At 26.2% G+C, this 21,482-nt stretch overlaps 1 protein-coding gene across 1 annotated transcript; it reads left to right on the top strand.

Annotated features, from left to right (window-relative positions):
- The first annotated feature begins 15,678 nt into the window (after window positions 1-15,678).
- Window positions 15,679-20,031, top strand: LOC145832419 (uncharacterized). Its single transcript, XM_082939735.1, has 7 exons — window positions 15,679-15,715; window positions 17,080-17,274; window positions 17,559-17,609; window positions 18,112-18,192; window positions 18,257-18,314; window positions 19,284-19,445; window positions 19,898-20,031. Exons 1-7 carry the CDS (start codon window positions 15,679-15,681, stop codon window positions 19,992-19,994), a joined length of 681 nt encoding a protein of 226 aa, XP_082795861.1. The 3' UTR covers window positions 19,995-20,031.
- Window positions 20,032-21,482: the final 1,451 nt, after the last annotated feature.

Raw genomic sequence — 21,482 nt, forward strand, 5'->3', positions numbered from 1 at the left:
GTTCTTACTTTTTATGACAAGTTTGATTCACCATCTTTAAAAAAGAAAATACAACTACAAACCCATAAAAAAAATAAAACAAGTCATAACAAGAGAAAATTGCAAAATAAAATGAGCTAAAAGCTTTCAAAAATACTACTGACATAGCTTAAACACCTAAAAATATCTAATAATTACAAATGGACAGAATAAAAACATATTTTTTATAGGAAAAAAATAATAATTAAAATAATTAGACTGAAATTTAGTAAAAAGTTGAAACTAGTTTGAGCAGGTCTGAGTTTGTGGCAACAATAATAAAAATAATAAAGTTCCATTATTAGAGGCTAACATACATTTTTTTTATTTACTAAAATATTGTGTCATAATTAGGCCTGCAGTATGAACTATTTTTTCTAAATAAGAGCTTGTGTAAGTATTGTTGTGTGTAGAACAGTTTCAACTGAAGAAAGTGTCTTGTAAACAGTAAAATTTATAAATAATAAAACTATTATATAGTTGATGGTTCTTGATTTTAAATCTTTACCTAATAGTTATTTGTAAACATAAAAAAGGTTATTTTAAATTGACTATTTAATCTTGTTAACTACCGTTACTTCTAAAAAAATGTTCTTTTAGGAATTGTTAATATATTCTATATTGTAGTATGGAGAACATAAAAAAAAAAATTCAATTTAGCACATAACTTTCTAATGATTATCAAGGAAAGTATATATTTATTAATAATTTTTAAATCACAACTTTAAATGTAAGTTTATTTTACAAAAAAATCTAATGCATACTTAATTTAGATATAATTGTTAATTGTTTTTTAACAGATAAATAAGTAAATAATATACTTTAGTTCTTTTAAACTCGGACCTTAAACTATCTGAAAAATTTTCATCTAATTAACTCAAAAACTTATAAATAGTATAACTCAATACCCTGCGTAGACAAGATATGAAAAAACAAACACTAAATTACAATGTTTCACACTGTACTGAGATAAACTGTGATAATTTAAATTTATAAGAAGAAATATATATATTATTTTATTTAAGTTTTCAATGTTCAATATTTTACCTATCAAAATCTTGTTAATGTTGAAAAGCTGTAAATATAGATAAATAAATATGTTAAGAGATCAACAATAGAAAGAAGATAAACAATGATGTTTCACCCAGCTGTTTTAAAGTTGATACTAATACTTATTTTCATTTTTGACTAAAATTTCAAACCAATCGTTAATGCTAAAAAGTAAGCCTTAGCATTTTGTGAAACTTGGCCTTGTAAAGGAGTTATTATTTAACTAGATAGTAAAATAAAAATTATTGACCCTAAGAATTTGTAAGCAAATATTTTTATAGATTAAGTTAAAATATATGATTTAATTCAAAACTAATTAAATCAACATAACTGATAAAGACTTTTAAAAGTAACATTGATTATATCTAGACTTTTTTTTTCAGAAACTAAAACTAAACTAAACATTTCAGAACTAAGAGAACTTGTTAAATCTGAACTTTTTGAATAAAAATTATTTAAACAAGTTGTTTTCAAGCCACTCTTCATGCAAAAATGTCAGTCTGAGCGACCAAAAACTAGTTAAAATCAGCATGACTTTATTAAATAAAAACAGTTGTACAAGCCAATAAATAAAATATTATTAATCAAGTTATTTTAATTTTAAATAAAAGTTATAACAAAAGGACTAATTAACAAAAGAAAATACTTAAAAACTAAGAATTTTCAAAACCTAGCATGAGATTTTGGGAAAAACCAAATTTAGTATAGAGTTTTGCAAAATAAAAAACTTTGAACCACCCTGAGTCAGACTAAGTTTTTTTTTTTTGTTTAAACTAACTTGAGCTGGTCAAGTTTTTCTTAAGTTTAAATACTAGACCAAGTGATCAGAGTGGGTAGCAAGCCTGTTAAACTATTTGAAAACTGTGAACAGTAAGTCTTCAAAGAAAATCCTGCACTTAAAATCATTATACTATATTTATTTTTTAATATAAAATTATCTTTTGTGGTGTAGTTTTAAATGCAACAATTTTTTAAGTACTTATTTTATTAAAAATAACAATGTTATCCTGTGCTACAAGTAGCAGAATTCAATAGGAGTTTTTATGACATAAATGAAAGCAGAAATTTTTGAAAATTTTTAAATGCTGTTGTTATATTTCAAAAAAATATCTTTTTTTAAATCTACTGTTAGCCAACTTATACATTTGAACATTGGTAAGTAAACTAATGACTAATATGTGTCTTAAACTTATACAAAACTCAAAATCTTATTCAAACTAATATTTTGTTCAACATTTAATTATTTCAAAAGTTTTTGAAGTCCTAACATTTTTTTCTGTGCACAGCAAATAAAAGACATACATTATTTGAAATACAATGCACAAAACTATACACAAGGGTATAAAGCAGGGTTTCCCAAAGTGGGCCATGAGCAGTAAAGAAGCCACAGGGGGGGCCATGAGGCCATAACTTGAAAACTTGAAACTTACACTAGATATTCTTGAGTTGCAGATGAAGAGCAAAAAAAAAAAAAAAAAGGTCTTATGTGTATTTTATGGCAGTTTAGAAACTTATACTGGATATTCTCGAGTTTCAGATGAAGAGCAAAAAAAAAAAAGGTTCAATGTGTATTTTATTGTAGTTTATGAGTAATCTATATGTTGAAGGGGGCCATTACTTTTTCAAACTCTTTAAAGGGGGCCATTAGCAAAAAAGTTTGGGAAACCCTGGTATAAAGTGTTCAACATTATATTATTATTTGAAATATTAATTCACTTAAAATGAAACTTTTAAACTATAAGTCAGTGAGATATACGTATTTTGAAAAAGATTTCAAAACAACTTATAATTGTAAGTTTTTTTGTTGTCAATTTTCTTAGAAATTTGATTAATATTTTCTACTAAACACCTTAAACTTAAAAAACAACTAAAATCTTAAAAGCTTTGTATAAAAAAAACAACTAATGGACAATAATATAAGAAATGACTCAGAAGAGTTTTAAAGATATTTTTTATAATTCATGAATTCAACTCTACTGACTTCTACTAGTTATCTATCAGACCCTGGATCTAGGTACTCTTGATAAGAAATGAATCTGATAAGATTTTTATTTTAAAAAGGATTTTAACTTGATTATGGCTGAATTTTGATTAGAGAAAAAGGCTCATCTGTATCATGTAAGATCTTTTTTTTTAGATTAAATCAAGCCAAACTTATTCTTTTAATCTAGCTTTGTTGGACCACAACATTATTTTGAAATTGATGCTGGACTAAAACTAGTTTGAAGTTTTTTAGAGACCCTGACCTTGAGCCAGTGCTGTGTTTGGATTTGATAGGCTAACAGTTTTTACATAAACCTACAAGGTATGCAGAACAACTCTAGGTATCCAATCTATAGTGTCTAGTCTGGTGCTTCTTACAGCATTCAGATACTTGTTACGACTGAATAAAAAGTTGTCAAAGGTTTTTGAAAAAACATTTGAGGTTTTTTTTAATTACTTGCAAGATTTTGAAAGTAAAGGGTAATTGTCCATTAGTATAACATTTAAATCGAGGTAGAAAGCTTTCTTAAATAGGGTAAAAAATTGAAAATATACTGTTATACTACCTAAAAAAAGCTATATAATTAATAAAATTCTATATGATACAAATAAAAAAATTTGAATTGACAGATTATTTGTATTTAATCTAAATTTCATTAGATTACATTTAAAAACCCTTTAAAACTCTGGAGTTTTTTCAGGGTATCTTCAAAATTAAATATCTCAAATTTCTTTTTTTTTTGCCTAAACTGTTAAATTTTAGGTTTTTACAGGATTTTAATTTTCTAAGACAACCCTGTAAATAAGACACCAACATAATCTCCAGAAAAAAAATTCTAATATTACAGTAAAAAAAAAAAATATGTTTTAACTTAACTATTATTTAATGATTTTATTTTATTAACTATGCATCAATTTTAAAATTTAATGGCTAATAGTAATGGTCAATATTTAAAACAGAAAAAAGGGTTTCAGCATAATACCCTTGATACCTGAAAAATTTAAAATTAAAAATTATTTAAAAATAAAATCTTTTTTGGATGAGTTTAAACTATGAATTCACTTGTTAAAGGGTTCCCACTAAAATTATTTAAAAAAACTGATAGCAAAATCCATAAAACAAAGCAAACTTATAGGAAAATCATTAAAAAAAAATAATTTTAAACATTACAAACATATTTCAAGGTACATAAAGTAAAATATGTCAAATCTTTGAAAATTCAGGAGTTTTTGAGTACTAATTTTAGTTAAATAAGCAAAATTTGGACATATTGTAATTAATACAATCAACAACAAAAAATTATCTGCTAGGTGGCGCAATAAAGATACAGTTTTGTACTTAGATTGCAAAGATTTTTTTTTTTATGTGATTTTTCTTTTATTGGTGCTGCTGTTTTGGCTTTCAAAATTTAATCACCACGCATAGAAAAGGTTTTTAAAAGGATTTTCACAAAATTTTTAATTTTTTCTAGGGATTTATAGGGATTTTTCAGAACATTGCTAATTTATAGGGACTATAAGAAAGTGGAAACCCTGTTGTTATTGCATTTTATGATTTATATTTTGTATACAAAAAGTAAGCAAATTATTGATATTAAAAAATTAAACTTTTAAATTAACATAAAAACAGTTAAAAGATCTTAACAATGTACTTTTTTATAGTTTTACAAAAATAAGAAACAATGTATGATAAAACTAACAAGATAAAACTCTTGTATTGAAATAAAACTTAGAAATAACAACAAACTGATATAAGGAGTAATTTAGAAAATTAGTGAAGTCAGTCTAACAGCATATTAAACTTACTTAAATAGGTTACACACAGGAAAAGCAGTGAAACTTTATTTAGATAATTAGGCTTTTAGGAGAAGAAAACTATATGTATTGTATAATATAATAGATTTACTTTGTAAAAACCAACCTACTGACAAGTTTTAGTTTAATTTTTAAAACGTCTCTCTGGAAAAATCAAAACGACTTAAAAGATAAAAGAAGCTTGTTCGTTAATCTTTGATCATTGTAGATCATTATATAAAAATTTTTTTACAAAAATAATGAAGTATAAGTCATGAAGGAAGCACTAAAGTTGATCAAGTTTCGTTTATGTTGTCAACATGAATGATACACATCTCATTAGACTGTAAGATGATATATTAAATTAAATATTCAAATTTCAAAAGGAGTTGACTTTATGTCTTTTTATTTATTTATACGCTTAAAAACGGTTGGCTGCAGTTGTAGAAGGGTGGGTGTCACTTTTGCACTAGAGAACAATTTAGCACGGCGACTCTTTTGCACAACCGTAACTTGAGCACGAGGGGACACTTTTGCACAACGTCACTTTTCACAGAAGGTCACTTTTGTAAAGTGACTCTTTTGAACGCGTGATCACTTGTGCACGGCGTCACTCTTACACAAAGTACGCACTTAAAAGGTACGCACCCGCGCAAAGTACGCACCCTTATAAAGCACACGTTAAGTATGCACCGGGGTAAAGTACATCATAAAAACTTTCAGTATTGTTTATTTTGAGATTTAGTACTTTCTTTACGCGTAATTAACGCGTAACTACCGCGTAACTAAGGCGAGTGCATAGCGTACTTTATGTGGGAGCATACTTTGCGCGGTTGCATACTTTTTAAGTACGTAATTTGTGCGAAAGAGTCGTCGTGCAAAAGTGACCCGTTCCAGTTGTAAGACGTTTCCTGTAAACAAATCATATAAAAAGAATTTGAATTTATTATTTCAAAATTTCATTTTACAAACTAAGTTTCGGTCAAAGACCTCGTCAGTTCTTAAAAACTGTTGAGAATTGAGATCTCTCTATTTGTTTTCTTAAAACCAAAACATATAATAAAAAGAATTTGTTTTATTATTGATAACAGTGTTTTTTTAAAAACAAATAAATAACATTACACTATAACACTAATTTGTATGCATTTAAGTTATATTATAACTTTGTGACGTATACAAAACATTATGTGTGTATCTCTATTATTTGACCAACAAAAATGAGAATTCACATACGAGAACAATATAGTTAAATGTACACAAAACGGTTGTTTTATTTAAAAAAAAAGAAAACATTGTTGAGTAAGCTTAATTGAAGCAGTTATTTTTTCTGGTCGTCATTGCTTTTATATTACTTTCACTACTCAGTACTAAAAATCTAATGAAGAGCACAATAAAAGTACCTATTATATAAAAAAAAAGTCGTTTTTAATAATTTCGCACAAGTTATTCTCAAGCCAAAACACACGTCGATTGCCACCGACTTCTGGCCCGCCATTTGGTGAGTAAAAGTTTAAAGTAGAAAGTTAAACAAGGGTGCGAAATTCTTATTTGCTGTACTTACTTATGCAAAAAAATTAAAAAAAAACTTGTTTTAAAACTAATGCTTACTGATTACAAACTAAAAAATTTTGTAGCTAAAGCTCATCCAAAGTTTATGTAAAATAGTTAGTCTCTTTAATTCTAATATTATCGAAAATAGGTTCAAAATAGTGTTTTAGTCATTTCTGATAAAATAAAAACAGAAAATAAACGTTTTAGCAGTAAAAATACAGTGTACTATATAACTGTTCTTCAAAAACTAAATAAGGTGTTAAAAAATGTTAAAAAGTTATTCCACACTTCCTTTATAAAAATTAAAAAAATTTATAACTTTTTGTTTTCCCCTAAGTCAAAACTACAAAACATAACTTATCTTTTTGCATACCTGTCAAAAAGTTTTTTAAAAACCCCTTTTTTTTTGCATCCTTGGATTAAACTTTGTTAAACTTATACGTAATGGATACACAGCAGTTGGTCGAGTAACTTATAAGGTCTTCTTACACTTTAAAGTTACAAACAAACAAAAACCATTGATTTTGCAACAATGAGTTTTTATTTTATACTTTATTCGGTTTTTTACGCATAATAGTTAAATAAAAATGAACTATTCACGCTGTGCTAAACGTAAGCGATTTAAAACGAATTAACAATAACTAGTGCTCAATAATTTACAGATAAAAAGTAACGTTTAAATTAACAAAAGATTCAAAAAAGCTAAATGTTTACTAAAAGTTTTAAAGTTTATATGTACATTTTTAACAATAAAAAACGGAAACCAAAAACAATAAAACATCTAAACTTATAAATAAATAAAAACAATCAAAATTTAGTATTATCTAAACTATATTTATCCATCAGTATTTTGACTGTAAAGACTTTTCTTTTATTGTTAACTTTCTTTCTTAAAGTTTAATGTAAAAATTTGTTAACGAAAATCAATAAAGTAGTTAATTGTGACTATCAACCAAAGCCTTTTTTAACTTAATAATTTTATAACTGTGTAAACTTGATAAAATTGATTTTTTAAATTTTAAATTTTAGATAAATAAGTAAACTTTGCTATTAGAATAAGTTCAAAAGTATAATTCTTTCTGTCTAACTTTGTTTGAGTTACGCAATTTTGCTAAAAAACAGCTTCTCAGACCAAATAACAAATTGTAAACGAAACTAATTATGAGTGGTAATACACAAAAAGACAATAAAAAAGTACTAATAGTGAAATCGATGACAAACGGCAACTGCTCTAACCAAGAAAAAAATTACTTGAAACATTAAATAAGTTATTTTCCCTAAACAACTTTTACATATAAAAATAACAGCATTACTAGTTAAAGAGCATATAAAATGTTTTTATTTATGTCTTACGTTTTATTACCAACAACTAAAACTTCAACTTGAAAAATTAAATGTTAAGCTAAATTACTTATCAAATGTTAAGTAATATCGTAAATATGGAGCCGATTAATTCTAACCCGATCGTTTCTAACTTGATCACTTCTAACACGATCATTTTTAATCCGATCATTTCAAACCTAGTCTAAGTCGTTCAATTATAGCCCGAAAATTAAAATCCTATAACTTCTAACCCGATCATTTCAAACCCTATAACCTCTAATACAATCACTTCTATCCCGATCACTTCTAATCCAATTACTTCTAACTCGATCAATTCTAACTCAATCGATTCTAACCCGATCACTTCTAACACGATCATTTTTAACCCGATCACTTTTAGCCCGATACTTTTAAACCCAATCTAACCTGATCATTGCTACCATGATCATTGCTAACATGATCATTTCTAACCCGATCATTTCAAACTGCTTAAGAAAAACTTGTTTGTTTTTATACTTTTTTAATTTGGACTCATTATAAAATAAAACTGTAGTAATAAATTTGTTCTGAAATTAAAGTTTAGTTTGTATTCACTAAAAGATAACTGAATGTTTGTTGATAATTTATGTTTTGCATATAATTTTTTTAGAAAAGTTATACAAAGAAAGCACAAACTAAATAACAACCTTTAAAAACATAACTTATAAAAATAAAATGACTAAATTATTCATTGTCAAATTAAATATAATTACGAGCAATAGATCGTAAAAACTCTACCACAGTTTTTTTTTCTTGCATAAATTATTTTTTTAGTGTCCTGGGCATGACGTTAAACTGTTCTAGTGTATGACTCGATAACCAAAAGGTTTTTTGTACACCAGGTTCTAAGACCAAACCTTTTGAGCGTTTTTTTATCGTTCAATAAACAAGAATATTTTAAACAGTTATTTAAGGCAATTTTCTTGCTTTCTTTTTTTTACAGAAAATCCACCTTGAAGTTGTTTGGCTTTGTTAATAGCGGTTATTTGCCTTTTTTTCAAAAAAAATTCTTGTTATGTTATATATATCTTTTTAATCAACACCTTTACAACAAGGGTCCTAATATACACATTCTTAATATTCCCTTATTGTAACAAGTAAATTTCAACTATCTTATCAGTAACAAAAACTTTAAGTGTACATGTTTACTAATTTGCATAAATAATAGAATAAGTGGAAAAAGTATAAGAACCTTTTATATTTTTTTATAAATTTTGTATTTAATAAACCAACACGTTTTTTTTTACTGTTTAAGTACAAAACTTATTTGATTTTTCTGTAATTATTACTGTTTTGTAATTAAAACTAATTTCTTAGTGCTACTTTATGTAAGATATTAGGTTTTTCATAATTTAACGTCAATTTAAATATTATTGTCAAAGAATGGCAAATATGAAAATTTTTAGCAAACATTTACAGTTGAAGTTTTTGTCCATGATTTTAATATTAATTCAGTTAATATTGCAACCATGACAAATATGGCAAGCTTTAGTAAACATCTACATTTGAAATTTGTATCTCTCATAAGATATTTTAAATTTACTAGTTATATCAAAGGCTTTTAGGAACAGTTATAATATGGTTTGACTCAAACGTAGGGCTGCCTTTGTTTACATTTAAGTTCTGAAATGTGTATGAAAGATCTAGAAACAATGAGCATAGAACTTAAGATCAGGTTGGAGGATGGCACAGAATATTTTGGTCTGTTTAATCATGTGGTGATCCTATTTTTTATTGTGTTTAAGCATTGAAAAGAGAACAGATGAGAACCAATGACCAAGTCAACAGACTTACAGCTGTTTTTTTTTTGTAAAATAGGAAAACAAGTCTATTGCCTTGACTAACCGCAAAAAAATAGATGACAAAAGGGAAGAAAGAAGAACTGTGATAGAGTTTTTACGAAATATAACTCGTAATTATTATTAGTTTAACAATAGGTAATTTCATTATTTTCTTTTAAAACTGCTTTTTTAATGTTGATATTTTGTTATTTTAGATTTTTTTTTAATAAATTAAATGTCAAAAATGTTAATATTAATCAAACTACTAACTTAAGTCGAGTGAATATGTAAAAAAAAACGAATCAAGTGTTACAACATTTCGGATGTTTTGTTAACTTAAGTGAAAGTAATTAATAAGAAGATTAACAAAATGAAATTTGATCAAAAACTATCAAATCACAGTAGTGATGTGCTACAACTATCACAACACCGTAGTGAGGTGCTACAACTATCACATCACAGTGGTGAGGAGCTACAACTATCACATCACAGTAGTGTGGAGCTACAACTATCACATCACAGTAGTGAAGAGCTACAACTATCACATCACAGTAGTGAGAAACCACAACTATCACATCACAGTAGTGAGGAGCTACAACTATCACATCACAGTAGTTAGAGGCTACAACTATCACATCACAGTAGTGAGGAGCTACAACTATCACATCACAGTAGTTAGTAACTACAACTATCATATCACAGTAGTGAGAAACCACAACGATCACATCACAGTAGTTAGAAGCTACAACTATAACATCACAGTGATGAGAACTACAATCATCACATCACAGTAGTGAATAGCTACAACTATCACATCACAGTAGTTATAAGATACAACTATCACATCATAGTTTTCTGAGAAACCACAACAATCTCATCACAGTAGTGAGAAACCACAACTATCACATCGCAGTAGTAAGAAAGCACAACTATCACATCACAGTAGTGAGAAGCCACAACTATCACATCACAGTAGTGAGAAACCACAACTATCACATCGCAGTAGTAAGAAAGTACAACTATCACATCACAGTAGTGAGAAGCCACAACTATCACATCACAGTAGTGAGAAAGCACAACTATCACAGTAGTTAGAAGCTACAACTATTACATCACAGTAGTGAGAAGCTTTAACTCTCACATCACAGTAGTGATGAGATACAGCATTCTTATGAAGTATCGAAATTATTGACAGTTATTACTTATCTATTTTTACAATAGTTAGAACTTATAGTATGATCTGATACTGCTGTTTTACCTCTTAAACGTTTTCTAACTCTTTCAATCAGTGCTCTCGAAGCAAATCCAGTACATTGGTTACTCTTATCATTAAAGCACTTATTTTTGTAGACTACATTAGATAAAAATTCAAGAGGTTTGTAGCATGCTCTTCGAAAATATTTTTAGTATAAATTATAAAAGTATTAAAAGTATAGGAACTTTGAATAAAACAACCAAATTTTAAATGTTCTTTCGTTGAAATTTTGACACAACTCTACATAAGACTTAGCACTTTCTTTAGTTGTCTTACGTTAACAAATGTATCTCCTAAGTTTGATGCCTTTACAACATGCACACATTTGTTAATAGTACCAAGTATACTTTTAAGATAATAATAAACTACTTTTAAAGATGCATCAAGTTAATTAATGAGCTTAGTTATTAGACTGTGTTTCTGACTGTATTTATTTGTCTGTATAAAAGTTACTAAAGTTTTGATTCGTAAAAAGCAAAAAATAAATGTAAATAGTAAATAATAAGTTTAGAAAATGAAGAAAAAACTAAATAGTTGCATGAAACTATACGTATTTTTATTACAATAAATGCTTTAAAACAAAATAACATTTGTTTGTATATTTAAATTATTGATAACAATTTAATAACCAACTTTATTGTAAAAAAAATAATTAAAATTAAAGTCAAACTCTGACTCCTGTCGCCAAGCAAAAGGACACTGACGCTTTAAAATGTATCCATTGTCATAGTTTCCAACACAAAACGAAATTTACTGCTATTATGTCAGTGTTGGTTATAACATTAAGGAGTTTACAACTATCACATCACAGTAGTGAGGAACTCCAACTATCATATCACAGTAGTGAGGAGCCACAACTACCACATCACAGTAGTGAGATACTACAACTATCACATCACAGTAGTGAGGAGCTACAACTATCACATTACAGTAGTAACGAGCTAAAATTATCACATCACAGTAGTAACGAGCTAAAATTATCACATCACAGTAGTGAACAGATGTGATAATTGTAGCTCCTCGCTACTGTGATGTGACACTTGTGGATTCTCACTACTGCGATGTAATAGTTGTAGCTCCCCACTAATGTGATGTGGTAGTTATATACTATTTAATGTTATAGCCAACCGTTATTTGCTAATTGTAAACTTCGTAATATTTTGGAAACTATGATAAAGCTTATTTGTTAAAGCGTCAATGTCCTTTTGGTTGGTGACAGAAGCCATAAATTGACCCTTTTTAAATTACTTATCTGCACTACAGTTGATTATCAGGTTGTTATAAATAAATAAAGTACACGAACCAATTGTTATTTGGTTGCTATATACATTGATTATAAAATTTATATTAATTAAACTAAAAAAATGCCTCTAAAGTTTTTTATCTGAATAGGTCTGTGCAAGTTGTAGAACAGTTTGCAAAAATTTGTAGTTAAAATTAAAAATCAAAGACTATAAGTAGTGTTGGTTAGATAATAAATATACAAATTTGCACTAGACTTACAGCGTAGATTTGAAGATATTTCTATCTGAAAATACTATCTGTAATAACTTAACTATTTTTATTTACTTGCGGTAAACATTCAACTTTCGTAAATGACAAAAAGATGTAACTTAAAAAGAGTTTTAACAGTTTACCTTGGGCAGTCAAAAATAAATTAAAGTTTATAAATATTGAAAAAATGTTTAGTAAATCTTATATAACCAAAAAATAATAATTTATCTAAACTGTTAAATATAATAACGTAAAAATTAATAAATAAGTTGAAGTTATATAGGTTAAAACTAAATATTATACGAATTTTTTTTAGTTAATACTCTTAAATAGAAACTACTATGAAGTTTTCCTTAAGACAAAGTAAGAAAATTTTTATTATATTATAATTTTGTTAATGTTTTTAAAACTTATTCTTATCAAAAAATCATAAGTAAACAAATGTTTACTTATCTTGTTAGAAATGATTGAGTTAGAAACGATCAGGTTAGAAAAGATCGGGTTAAAAATGAAAATAAACCTGTAAATTACAGTTTGGAGGTAAGTATTGAAAAAAGCTTATTAAAACGGTTAGAATTTACGACAAAAATGCAAAAAAGCATATTATATAACTAAACATTAGTTTTAATAATATATACAATTGTAAACAAAAAGTTTATAAAATTAAAACTAGCTACGTTTTTATTAAAAAAATGTTTAAAGATTATTAAAAGCGTTTAAATCTATTTTTTTTTTTACAATTTTTATAAATAATCACAATTATGTCTGTCTAGTACCTACACACTGTGATATTTGTATGTACGTATACTTTTTTATAAGAAGTTGTTTTTTATTTATCTTGTTTTAAAGTTCGATAAAATAATTTTACTGTCGTAATAACAAAATTATTATAGTTGGTATTTATGAAAAATTTGACTTAGTAGTGAAGAGATTCAACTATCACATCACAGTAGTGAGAAGCTACAACTATCACATCACAGTAGTTAGAAGCTACAACTATCACATCACAGTAGTTAGAAGCTACAACTATCACATCACAGTAGTGAGAATCTACAATTATTACATCACAGTAGTGATGAGCTACATCTATCACATCACAGTAGCTATGAGATACAACTAATACATATATTACGACATAACAGTAAGGAACTACAACTATTACAACGCAGTAGTGATAGAATTAAATATAAACGACAAATAAAATAACACAACATACCAAACTATATACAAAAAATTATAAAGTACGGTAAAATACAAAAATGCTACTTATCAAGGTATTATGTTTATTTCTAAATTCTTATAAAATATCGAAATTATTGCGGTTATTTTTGATTTTTTGCAATAGTTAGAACTAACAATATGGTCTGATACTGCTGTTTTACCTCTTAAACGTATTCTAACTCTTTCAACGAGTGCTCTCGAAGCAAATCCAGTACATTGGTTACTCTTATCATTAGAGCACTTATATTCGTAGACTACATTAGATTTAAGTTCATGAGGTATGTAGCATGCTCTTCAAAATTATTTTAGTGTAAACAATAAAATTAGTTAAAGCTTAGCTCGCGTCCGTCTCGGGTCAATCGACGGCGTAACATAATAACTCACGGAGGAGAAACTTTAAATGAAACAACCAAAGTTTAAATGTTTTTTTGTTGAAATTTCAAAAAATTAAGAAATCAACATTTGACACAACTCTATATAAGACTCAGCACTTTCTTTAGTTGTCTTACCTAAACAAATGTATCTCATAAATTTAATGTCTTTACAACATGCAAAAGCTTGTTAATAGTACCAAGTATACTTTTAAGATAATAGTTAACTAGTATTAAAAATGTGTCAAGTTAATTAAAAAAGTTTAGTTATTAGACTGTATTTCTAACTGTATTTATTTGTCTGTATAAAAGTTATTAAAATTTTGATTTGTAAAATATAAAGAACAAGTGTAAATAAAAAATTATAAGTTTCGAAAATAAAGAAAAAATAAATAATTGTGTTAAAACTAAACGTATTTCAATTAAAATAACTGTTATAAAACAAAATAACATAAATTTGTATATTTCAATTATTAATAACAACTTGGTAATCAACTTTAATGTAAAAAAAGTAATTAAAATTAAAGTCAAACTCTGACTCCTGTCGCCGAGCAAAAGGACATTGACGCTTTAAAATATATGCGTTTTCATAGTTTCCAAAACATTACGGAATTAACAACTATTATATCAGAGTTGGCTTTAGCATTAAGGAGTCTACAACTATCACATTACAGTAGTGAACAGATGGGATAATTGTAGCTCCTCACTACTGTGATATGATAATTGTAGCTCCTCACTACTGTGATGTGATAGTTGTAGCTTCTAACTACTGTGATGTGATAGTTGTATCTCCGAACTACTGTGATGTGATAGTTGTAGCATCTCACTACTGTGATGTGATAGTTGTGTGCTCCTCACTACTGTGATGTGGTAGTTATAGCTCCTCACTACTGTAATGTGGTAGTTATAAACTACTTAATGTTATAGCCAACTGTGATGTGCTAATTGTAAACTCCGTAATATTTTAGAAAGTATGATAAAGTTTCTTCTTTAAAGCGTCAATGTCCTTTTGGTTGGTGACAGGATTCATAATTTGACCTTTTTCAAAATTACTTTTTTATACTACAGTTGATTATCAGGTTGTTATAAATAGTTAAAGTACACGAATCAGTTGTTATTTTGTTACTGTATACATTGTTTATAACATTTTTGTTAATTAAAATAAAAAATCCCTTTAATGCTTGTTAAAGTATTTTTTTTTGAAAAGGTCAGTGCAAGTTGTAGAATAGTTTGCATAAATTTTTAAGTTAAAATTTTAAATTGAAGGACTATAAGTATTGTTGATTAAATGATAACTATACAAAGTTTGCACTAGACTTACAGCGTAGATTTGAAGATTTTTGTATCTGAAAATTTGTTTATAATAGTTTAACTTTTTTTTTATTTACTTGCGTTATAACATTCAGGTTACGTAAATAACAAGAAGATGTAACTTAATAAAGTTTTAACAGTTTACTTTGGGCAGTCAAATAAAGCAAAATTTATAAATATTGAAAAATTGTTTAGTAAATCTTATATAACCGAAATAACAAAAAGTTTGATTTATGCAAACTGTTAAATATAATAACGTAAAAATTAATAAAATAAGTTGAAGTTATATAGGTTAAAACTAAAATTAATATGAAATTTTTAATAATTAATACTCTTAAATATAAATTACTATGAAGTTTTCCTTGAGACAAAGTAAGATAATTTTAATTCTAATATAATTTTGTTAATGTTTTTATAATATATTCTCATCAATAAATCTTAAGTAAAGAAATTTTTACTTATCAGGTTAGAAGTGAATGAGTTAGAAATGATCGTGTTAGAAATGATTGAGTTAGAAATAGTAGGTTAGAAATGATCGGGTTAGAAATGATAGTAAACCTATAAGTTATAGTTAGGAGGTAGGTAACTAAAAAAAAATTATTATGTCGGAAGAATTTAGGACAAAAATGCAAAAAAAGCAAATTAAATAAATAAACTATCGTTAGTTTTATTAATATATACTATTGTACAAATACAAAGTTAGTAAAATTAAAACTAACTACGTTTTGATAAATAAAATATTTTAAGACAATTAAAAGCGTTTTGTTTTAGTTTTTTTTACAATTTTTTAAAATAATCATTATTATGTCTGCCTAGTGCCTACATACTGGGGTAAAATTATGTAGGCATACTTTTTATATAAAGTTGTTTTTTGTTTATAACTAGTTTTTAAAATTTTATATAGTAGTTTTACAATCGTACTAACATAATTATTATTGTTAACATTTACAAATAAGTTTGAAGTGTGTTTGATAAACTTATAAAGATTCAAAACCGAATGACAAAGTAGTAAAAAGTTTGTAAAATTTATACTAACAATAAACAGCTATTAACCTCATAAAAGTTTAACTACATCATGATTTCCTCAAGTAGTCGATATAGCCCTTTGGAACGAACTTGGCTATAACGAGGCATAAAGGAAAAAACCTTGCATAGTGGTGATATATAACAAAAGAGCAATTATTTTTGATATCTCCGCCATAACTTCAGATTAATATTAATTAAGAACATTAGTCAATCTTATTTAAGATATATACATATAAACACTTTTTTAGGCTCTTGGACAATTATACTAAAAAAGAATGATATCATATTCCGTCATAACAAAATTGTTTGAGAAAATTTTTATGAGTTTGTAACAGTCACGTTTTTTTAAACTGGAAATAAAAGTTCATATTTAAAAGGAAGTTATGAATCACGTTAACTGCTATAAGTTAATATTTTGTACTTTATCTTAATTCATTTATTTGTTTGTGCTATTAACTCCTAGTTGAAAAAAGTTTTATAATAGTATTTTACAATATTAGCTTAGAGTTTTTATTTTAAAATATAATTTTTTTAGGACTACAGATTTATAACTATAAGATATCATATAAAATTTCAGAAATTATGTTGGAATAGAAGTTTGTTTATTTGTTTTCTGTTCAATAACTTTTATAGTTCAAGCAGTTTCATGAATTTATTTTTATAAAAGAATAAGTCAGTATTTTAAGAGACAATTTTTTCATTCAGATGATTTTTATTAGTTTTTCACATTTGTCAATGTCATTTTTTTGTTTTGCGTTTGTAAGTGGAAATTTAACAGAAGGTAAGAATTCTTGTATTACAAGTTCGCTTTAAAATATCTATTATAAAATTATAATCTAAATATTTACAGACAAACCAACAGATTGCCCACCAATAGCAAACATAACAAACGGGTATGTGAAATGCAGTGACGGGTATAAAACCAACAGCAGTTGCGAGTATTCCTGCGAAAATGGATACCAATTGGACGATAGTTGCTTGCGCTTCAACAAATGTGTTGACACAGGATTCCAGTTTTCAATGTGGCAGCTTATACCGCCTAAGTGCGTGCCTTTGCGTTAGTAACTTTTAAAAACGCTCTTTTCTTATAATTGTGCTGTTTCGTTATGAAAAATTAATAGTACCTTTATCAGTTTATCTTTTGTACAATTTTCACAACATAGATTATATGCTAGTAGTAAAAAATGTTGTTAAACTGTAAAGATGTTTAGTACTTAACAAATTAAAATCTTTACAATGATACACTCATTAACTAACCTTTTTAAGTAGTCAAAACACATTAGTAATTATATAATATATTTAAATAGTTTCATATAAAACTATAAATTATTAAACTAACAGAAACAACAACTGCAGCACCAACAACTTTACTTACAACTCAAAGAGTTCTTGGTCGGTTAAAAAATGCAACTAAACATATAAATAATAAGTTCAATTAGTTTTTGACTTAAATTTGTTTTAATATGCCTTTATAGTAATTTATACTTTTTGTCGAAAATTCTTTGCTTTTGCTTAAAAAAAGAAATAAACAAAGTTAGGGTCTACATTTTTTAACATCAACATTGCTTTATAAATTACAAATATGTATTGTATGTTCATCAATGAAATAAATAGAAAAAAATAAATTTTTTTTTAGTCCATTACCGTGTAAAAAATTAAGAATAAACAGTTAACAATTGAAACGTAAACAAAGCAAAAACTGGTTGCTGTAAGCAAAATCAAATAAGTTAAAACTTGATAAACACAGAAAAAATGGTGGTTGTGAACCAAAAAAAAAATCATACCAACATTAAATCGTTTGTAGATAGTTTAAATTTTAAATGAATTAGTTAAACTAAAATTTAAATTAATAAAATAAAAAACAATAGTAAAATAATTAATCAAATAAAAACAGTGCAAAAGCTTGTCGTTGTGAATAAAAACAAAGGTTTTCTTGAAGCGAAAAACTACTGTAAAGCAAGATATCCAGATAAAAGTAATATATAAAAGCATTTAATATGAAATAATTTTTAATTTTTTTTACTCAAAAATTTTTACAGAAGGAGATCTGTGGCAAAGTGAGTCGTTGGAATTTTGGAAGGAACAAAGTTCAAGGAGGTAAAGTATGAATTAAAGAAAAATTATATTTAAAATATTTAAAGACTTAAAAGAATAAATTTGTTAAATTAGATAATTTATAATCTATAGTAATAAAAATTTTGATTAAAACACGTACTGTCATAAAGTTAAGTGACATTTGTGGTCATTAACTGTCAATTGTTTTATAATAAATATGTTGGATTAAACAAAATCATTTAAACTCAAACACTTTTCAAAACATCAAAAACTAAAATTAGGTTTTAAAGAATTTTTTATCCACTGTCAAACAACTCACTTTACTCAAAAATATTTTATTTTATTAAAACACAAAAAAAAATTATAAATTTCCAAACTAATTGTTTCTTAATAAAGATTCTAGCAAAGCAAGCTCGCTGAAATATATAATAAAAACAAATTTCATAGTACATTTTGTTCATTGAACTAACATATGTTTTTGTGTGTTAAACAAGTTAACACAGTTTTTGGGATCTTGTAGTAAATAGTTGATTTTTATTTTCTACTTCACTAATTCTACTTAACTTTTTTCAATCTAGATTTCATCATTATTTACATTGTGTAGTTTTGTTTCACTCCTAACTTTATATATATAGCTTTAAATACCTTGAAACGTAATTAAATGATAAGTGTATAGCATTTCGTAGTACTTAAATTAAAATTTATTAATTAGATTTATAATATAATTATTTAGAACTTTTTTTGTAATTTATAACAGTCGGATTATACAACATATATTGTATATAATGTTAACTCTTTTTCTATACTATTTATGCTTATCTTTAGTAAATACACATATTCACCTACTTTACCTTCTATTCTTTCCTCGCAGTATTTATATTTCTTTACACAATTCCGTTGAAGCGTGTTAACTTGTTAACACAGAAAAACCACACGTCAGTTTAATAGCGAAAAAGTACTGCACAAATTGTTGCTAACACTTTATCAACGTATAAGTTTTTTTTCACGCAGCCGAAAAATTCAAAATTTACCGAGTTTGAGCAACAACTTCTACCAAGTCGGCATCAGAAGGGGCAGCTCCGCGGATCCTTGGAGGTATTCGAAAAACAACAAAGTTTTGGGTGAATCCCTCACTCTAAAAGGATGGCATTATGCGCACCCCATCAGCAACAGGTGAGTATGGTTACGTCATAAAACCATCTAAAACTGATATATTCTTTTTTACAGAGTTTTAAAGTCAAAAAGTAAGCACGCACGTTCTCTCCGAGTTTTGTGTAATGTAAAACTTATAACGTTGTTATGGAACAAAATTATCTTTTTTCTTAAATATAAAAACGCATTTTTTTTTAGCTCAGTGGTTATATATAAACGTTTTTTTAATCTATCAATTTTTTTCTTTTTTTTTATGTCATCACTAGTGGCATGACATTTATAATACTTAGTTTACAGCGACTATTCTTTGTTATGAGTAGTATGAGAATTATACAGATAAACAAGTTAGTTTTTCTTAATGTATACTTATAAAACAAAACCTTTTAAAAATTCAAAACAACCTGTATAGCTTTAATTTTAGATTTAATTTTTCATTAAACTTGATGTTCAAATCTTTTTTAAACTAATTTCAGGTATGTGTTGATGGTAAACCAGAACGGACTATTAGCTACTTGGTATACGTACGTAACTACTGAAGGATATCCTTTTATTTGCGAGTATTATGAATGAACTGAGTATTCAATATTTTTATTTTTATTTTTGATTTTTTTCTAAATATTACCTTTTATGTTTTGCGATTACTATAAGTGAAATGAAGAAATTTATAAGTTTGGAATATTCTTTGTGATAATTTCTCTACACGTAGTTTTTATAACGTAGAAACATTAAATTTGATTTTTATTTATTCATTAGGAGTGTATTACGCGAACTTAAGACTTACTTTGCATTATTTTTGTAAGTTAATTGATTTTTTTAGAAAAATATTTAAAGCTTATAAAGCAAAATTTTTCAAACAGCTTTTCACAGTGTGAAAAGGTTGATTAAGTTTGTTATAACAAAAATATCAAGAATTAATCTCGACTGTTTCACTATCAAAGTAACTTTCGTGAGGTTCTTTGTGCACAGGACCGTTGTTATTTCTAGGACCAAAAATTTTTAGCTTTTTTTATCGTTAATAAACTATTGTGAATCAAAAATATTTGATTTTTAGAATAACTCAAACAATTAATTTGACAAAGTGCTTTTCTTATTTTTTGTTACTAAATATGAAATAATAGCAATACTAATGCTTTTAGTTGCAAAAAATAGTTAACTAATTGTTTTGAATATACTGTTTATTTTAATTTTCAACAGTTAAAAATCAACATAGAAAAAAATATTTTAATTTGCAAATTACTAACATCAAGTAATTTTTTACTTTAGTATTCAATTTATGATTTTATAAGCATATACAAGTTTTGTTGCTTTAAATTTTGTAGCTTATTTAAACTTTCAATTGAAATAGTTATACTAAACAGTAGAAAATCGTATTACATATGTAATAGTATATTACTGCAGTATTAATAGTCACAAAACTATTATCTGTTAGACTATTTTCTTTAAAATTTAAGCAATAGAACTAAAAGTTTTTTTAATGTGTGATGTTTTTTAGCATATATAATCACTTAACTTTGCAATATTTATTTTTAATGAGACATTAAATAATGTTAATAATTACTATCAGTTTCGTTTTTATTGCTACTTTTATTGAAAATATACAAATAAAGTTAATTTATCAAAAAATAATTATACTAGATAAAAAGTGGACATACTTTTAAGTCAATGATAAATAAAACGACAAATACAGTAACTTTTTTTTGTGTAAACCTTGTTTATGTACGCATTTTTGTTATAAGTACGCACGCACAGTTTTACCAAAACTTTAATTCAAAATTATAATTTTACAATTAGAAATTGAAAAGATGAAGCATTTGTTCTTTTTAAACTCTACTTAATTTAAAAATTAAATTAACATTTTTCTTCAAAGCGCAATTGACCAAAATTTTATAATCATAGCTGAGAAATTAGACAGTTTAAAAGACAGCCTAAAAGTATATTAAGTAATTTTTATTCATCAGATCATTTTGGAAATTATAACAAGTTAACACTCATGAATGACGTTTTTAAAAAAAAATTTTAATATCTTTTCTCACATGCTTATTTATTTCTTTGTTAAAC

The sequence above is a fragment of the Thalia democratica genome, chromosome 3 (assembly GCF_965202585.1).
Source record: "Thalia democratica chromosome 3, ktThaDemo2.hap1.1, whole genome shotgun sequence".
Classification (NCBI taxonomy): domain Eukaryota; kingdom Metazoa; phylum Chordata; class Thaliacea; order Salpida; family Salpidae; genus Thalia; species Thalia democratica.

Coding starts and splice junctions, on each gene's coding strand:
- LOC145832419 (XM_082939735.1), top strand. CDS start 15,679: ATGATCGTGTTAGAAATGATTGAGTTAGAAATAGTAG. Junction 17,275..17,558: donor GCCTAAGTGCGTGCCTTTGC/GTTAGTAACTTT, acceptor TTAAACTAACAG/AAACAACAACTGCAGCACCA. Junction 19,446..19,897: donor GCGCACCCCATCAGCAACAG/GTGAGTATGGTT, acceptor AACTAATTTCAG/GTATGTGTTGATGGTAAACC.